The following is a 5,762-nucleotide window of genomic DNA, read 5'->3' as shown; positions in this document are numbered from 1 at the left end:
CTTTCCCTATCTTTAAATCATTCAGTTCTGAGACATGTCATGTACTCAAAGAGCCCTCTTTTTCAAGGTAATAATGTCAGTTTTCTGGGAGACTGAATAATGAAAAATTCAGGGGGAAAAAGCCAAAGTATTTTTTTTTCATTTTGTTCTTGTTCCTGTTCCATGGTAATTCATATGTGACTTTAAGGTAAAATACTTAAACTCTATTTCCTCTCCATCAATTTTTCAAAAACATTTATTTACAAAGAAATGTTGTGGTGTTGAATTCAATAATGTTCGCAACAGTACAGGAGATCTTAAAATGGCTTGATTATTGCTGAAATGCTGATTACTGTTGCTATTGTCATTCCACTATTATAAATGTAGTTACATTGCAAAAGTGCCTTTATGGAACTTGAGACTTTCTATTGGAAAGATATGTTTCTCTCACAAAATGTTGTCTACAGTATTCAAGGATGATCTGTGTTATCACCACTAATACTGTTATTTCTCCTGTATCTTTGTCAATAATTTCTTTATAGATCAACCATCCTGCATACATGAACACAGAGAATCAAACCATGGTGACAGAATTCATCCTGATTGGATTTTCCAATTTTCCTAGTTTGCAGATTCCATTGTTCACAGTGTTTTTTCTCATGTACCTGATCACACTGGCTGGAAATATAATATTGATAATAATCATAAGTGTTGATCATACTCTTCAAATTCCCATGTATTTCTTCCTCTCAATTCTCTCTTTTTCAGAGACCTGCTACACGTTTGTTGTTATTCCCAATATGCTGGTAAACCTGCTAACCGAAAAGAAGACAATTTCTTTTACTGGGTGTGCTACCCAGATGTTTTTCTTCATCAGTTTTGGAGGCACAAACTGTATGCTTCTAGCAGCAATGGCATATGATCGCTATGTCGCCATATGCAAACCTTTACATTACCACATCCTCATGAACCAAAAAGTCAGAGTTCAGTTAGTGGCGTTTTCACTAGTAACTGGATTTGTTTTATCCCTAATAGATACATATTTTATATTCAGATTGCCTTTCTGTGGCGTAAATAAAATAAACCACTTCTTTTGTGACATGGCACCAGTCATTAAAATTTCATGCACAGACAACAATGTAATTGAAATTGTCATTTTCATATTTTGTGTTGTGGTTGTATTTGGGTCATTCTTACTGATTCTTCTTTCTTATCTGTTCATCCTCATTACCATTCTGCAAATTCCTTCTGCTGAGGGTAAGCAGAAAGCCTTCTCCACCTGCACCTCTCATCTCATTGTGGTCATTGTGCATTTTGGATGTGCTTCTATTATCTATTTGAGACCCAAATCCACTTACTCACTGGATAAAGACACCTTGATTTCTGTCACTTACACAGTGGTGACTCCTTTGTTGAACCCCATGGTGTATAGTCTAAGAAATAAGGATGTACAAATAGCACTGAGGAAAGCTCTGGGCAGAACATAGTTTACATGTATACTGTGACAGCGGGCCTACTAGAGATCAGATATCAAAGGCAATCTTACCTAAATAATTTTAATTTTGTACAAGCACCAACTGGATGGACAATCTTACACAAAGTAAAGGAACCATGTGCAAGGAGCAGAGACCGCTCCCATGGCAAGGGTCATTATATTAAATCAACCAATGTTTTTAGCAACATATAATAGAAGAGTACAGGAAGACTCTACAGTAAGACACTATGCCACATGCCTAGGTGATATGCAGAGTGGTTCTGCTTAAAATTTGTCCAGGAACCTATCTAAGTCTGAGAAAATCTAAGTGCAACTCACCCTGCAAAGGATCTGAAGGAGTTATAAATTAAAGTGGAGGAGCCTCATCCTACTTCCAGTTAAGCCAACAGGATTTTGTCCACTGACTACAAGTAGTCATGTTAGGGGGTGATTACCATTGTATTTTGGGTGACAGTCACTTACATCTCTTCAGGCTGTTTTGTATGTTGGTTTTCTGGCTACATCTTCTTCTAAACCCTTTTTATATAAATCACACCTCCTGAGACACGCCGGGAATAAAGTTCTCTCAATCCTGAGTCACAAAACAGTAATCTGACTCAATGAGCATAAATTGATGCAAGTATAATAAAAGTAGACTTTGACTTTTAAACTCTGACATCCTCATAAAACACTCAAAGCTTGAATTCACCAAAATTTCTTATTATTACAAATACAATTGTGAGGGGTCAAGTAAGTGGACCTCTCCATAGTCTGTGTATTCATGACCAGCATGTGTGAAGCATCAGTTCAGCTAGGCAAACTCAAACTCCAGTTTTAAATATGACGCTAAACAGGATTTGGCATTGACTGGCCAGTTGACTATGGCCATCAGTAAACCTGACTCCTCTATATGATAGTTCAATAAGGCAATATATCCTGATTAAGACATGTTCTAGTGCAGCCATAATGAGAGTGATGAAAAAGGGAAAGGGCTATTTCCTCTTCATTTTTAGGTACTTTTGACTTTTTTATAGAACTTGCCACTGGCAGTGGAATTTGTCCTGTTTTGGCTCAGCTTGAAGTGATATATGTATACTAAATCTGTTATAACATGTGTATATATATATATATATATATATATATATATATACTCCATAATAAAAAGGCAATTACTGAAAGGTAGACACAATCTTGTTTTCCTAATAAAAATTTTAGTTAATACTTTTTTTCAAAATTTTATGTTGGAAAAAAATGTCTAATTTAAGATATCATAATGATACATGTATGTTATATTTTGGAAAAATTATACCTATTATCTTACAGTTGAAGAGGATAACTACTAATCCTCCCATTCCTATGATTAATTAGGGAGAAATTATATTACAAGTAGAGGGATTGTACAAACACTAATTGCTACATGTATTCCATACTACTTTACTGAGGTCTACTGAGCAAACATAGGAGCAACTTTTGGCAGAATTACTTCTAGAGATCGGTGTAAGGTGTAGGGTATTTGGATATTAACAGTTGTTGTGTTTTCGTGCATCTCTGTTACACATCTGATGGCTTCCATCAGAGCCAAAGGTGATCTCACAATATATCAAGTCACTGGAAAACTTTTTCTGTCTTTTGCATCATCTGTATCATTATTTGTTTTTGACTAGAAGCATTTATTTTTTCCAATGCTGTGTTTCTTACAATTTAATAAAGTCCTGTGATAAAACAGTTTTGCTGTTGTTCTATTCTATTCTATTCAAATTCATATCATTATTTAGAGATTATTATAGTTACAGAGCCCCAAAATGGGAACCCTGCCTCAATATGTAGTTTTCAATATTCTGACTAGCTCAGAGGTACAGTATGTCTCTTGGCCACTACAATTTGTGCCCATTAGTTCAGCATCTAGCCTCCCTCTGTTCAGGGTGCAGTTTACTTGCAGCACAACTGGACACATGGACTATTTACTCCTGCAGCCATGAAAGGTGGAATAATTCCATATTTATTGTGATAGCACAGGTTCTTTGCGTGAATGAAAATAGAAAGACTGTATCCTCATACTTTAGCTGTTCTGTACATACACAGAGATGGTACCATGGTTGCAGAACAGAACAGAGAGTGGATGGTTTCCCCATGCTTTTGGGCTTTTGGTCATTACCACATGAGGCTAGGAAGGAATTGGTTTCCCTTTGGCTGCTACAGGCATCAGGGTTTGTTTGTTTGTTTATTTATTTATTATTCCCTCAGGAGCGTTGGGTATTGGCTGCAGCTAACACAGGGGACCTTGACTGGGGTGTGCTGATGCTCATGCTGGGACTAAAGGGTTAACGGGTCTTGTCCCTCTGCTTAGTGTCAGACCATTTGCCACATTTGGGATCAGAAAGGTATTTTACCCCATAGCCAAATTTTTACAGACTCTACTGCAGGGGTTATGGCCCTCTTCCTTCTATCTTTCAAGTGTCTTTTCACAATGCCTGTAGTAGAGGGACATTGTCCCCTGGGAGGGGTCTCTTGTAAAAGAGATCCTGCAGCAACAGCCCTAGGCCAGGGGGCATGGCCTCTTAGCCATGACCCTGGGAAGAGATTAGTTCCTTCCACTTTCTGAGCAGATCAGCCCCTACAGAACTCCTGAACAGGCCCATGGACACGGGGCCATATCCTATACCACCTACTAGGTGCTTAAGTGTGACCCTACTGCGTTCTCCTCAAGTCCATGAAAACAGCTAATGTGAGAAGTGGGTGGGTCCTTCTCCTTTTGCTACTTTCTTTGTGACTTAGTCTTAAGTGTAAGATGACCGTGTCTTGTAAAAATAGCCAAACTAATCCTGTTTCAGGAGGCAAGCAGGGTGGAATAGGTTTGCACTTACATGCTTAAGTCTACTTTGGTGTCTAATATGTAGAATAGGATCTGACCCATTGTGATTGGGCTACCGCTCAGTTAGACCCTGGGCATATCCTCAGGTTTCTAGATTACACTGAAATTTGTGTCATTGCTTCTTCACTGCTCTTGTTACCCAGGGTAACTAGATTAGACCAACTTGTATATGCTTATTTGACATACAGTCACCCCTACACCCCTGCAATGGTATCCCCTGTCTTTGGCATAACAGGAAGATGGTAGAGCATGAAGGGCTTATTGCATGTTCCTGAGCTTCCCATTTTCCTGATGAAGGAGTCCTGAATTACTCCATTAATTTTTCATATGCTTTCAGGGTCCTCATGATGTAAAATTGGACAATTTTAACATTAATAAAAATAATCTCAGCCAGCCCGTCAATCATCTCCAATGTACAGACATTTAAACACTTTCCAAACCAGAAACCTTTTATCAATCCCCACTGTGGCTTATTGGCCATAACTATATGGCACCAGGGACTTTGCACTTAGATCACCAGAGCAACTTCTTGGAGCCTCTTACGCCTTGTTATCTTGTAAGCACTGGCTCCCTAATGATATCCCATGTGGCTCATCTCCACAGACTTCTGCATCCCTGCTCTGTGCCATGTGGGAGTCACAGATCCTAGCTGCTCTGGGATGGAAAGAATGATGAAATATCCACCTTTGTTTTTCCAGGCCACCGAATTATGACTACTGTGACATATACATTGCACGTTCCCATTTTGCTGTGGTTCACAGTTGTGGTAGATCTCAGTTGGACTTTCCATGGGGCAAACCCAGGAAGGGGCCAGCAGGGAAATGCATGCTCAGGGGCAACCAGCACGGGTTCATCAGCGGCAGGTCATGTCAGACCAACCTGGTGGCCTTCTACGATCAAGTCACTAAATCATTGGATGCAGGGGTACCAGTGGATATAGTCTTCCTGGACTTCCGGAAGGCTTTCGACACTGTCTCTCACCCCGTTCTCATTAGGAAACTGGGGGACTGTGGCGTAGACACCCACACAGTCCAATGGGTCGCCGACTGGCTAGAGAGCTGCACCCAGAGGGTGGTAGTGGATGGGTCCTTCTCGGCCTGGAAGGACGTGGGCAGTGGGGTCCCGCAGGGCTCAGTCCTCGGGCCCGCCCTGTTCAACATCTTCATCAGTGATTTGGATGAGAGGGTGCAAAGCACCCTGTTCAAATTTGCTGATGATACCAAGATGTGGGGGGATGTGGGCACAATAGAAGGGAGCAACAGGCTACAGTCGGACCTTGACAGGTTACAAGGATGGGCGGAGGAGAACAGGATGGGGTTCAACACAGACAAGTGCAAGGTCTTCATCTCTCCCCTAATGGCAAGCGTATCTTCTCTTCCAGGTTGGCTGATCTCGTACGGCGAGCTTTAAACTAGACTCGCCGGGGGAGGGGGCTGC

The 5,762-nt window shown here is 40.6% G+C and overlaps 1 protein-coding gene across 1 annotated transcript; it reads left to right on the top strand.

Annotated features, from left to right (window-relative positions):
- Window positions 1-147: 147 nt before the first annotated feature.
- Window positions 148-2,408, top strand: LOC106722720 (olfactory receptor 10R2-like). Its single transcript, XM_014524217.2, has one exon. The coding sequence runs from the start codon at window positions 540-542 to the stop codon at window positions 1,464-1,466; it is 927 nt and encodes a 308-aa protein (XP_014379703.1). The 5' UTR covers window positions 148-539; the 3' UTR covers window positions 1,467-2,408.
- The last annotated feature ends 3,354 nt before the right edge of the window (window positions 2,409-5,762 follow it).

The sequence above is a fragment of the Alligator sinensis genome, unplaced genomic scaffold, assembly GCF_000455745.1.
Source record: "Alligator sinensis unplaced genomic scaffold, ASM45574v1 scaffold317_1, whole genome shotgun sequence".
In the NCBI taxonomy this organism is placed as follows: domain Eukaryota; kingdom Metazoa; phylum Chordata; order Crocodylia; family Alligatoridae; genus Alligator; species Alligator sinensis.
The sequence above is the reverse complement of the archived record's forward strand: the minus strand, read 5'-3'. Positions and strand labels throughout refer to the sequence as shown.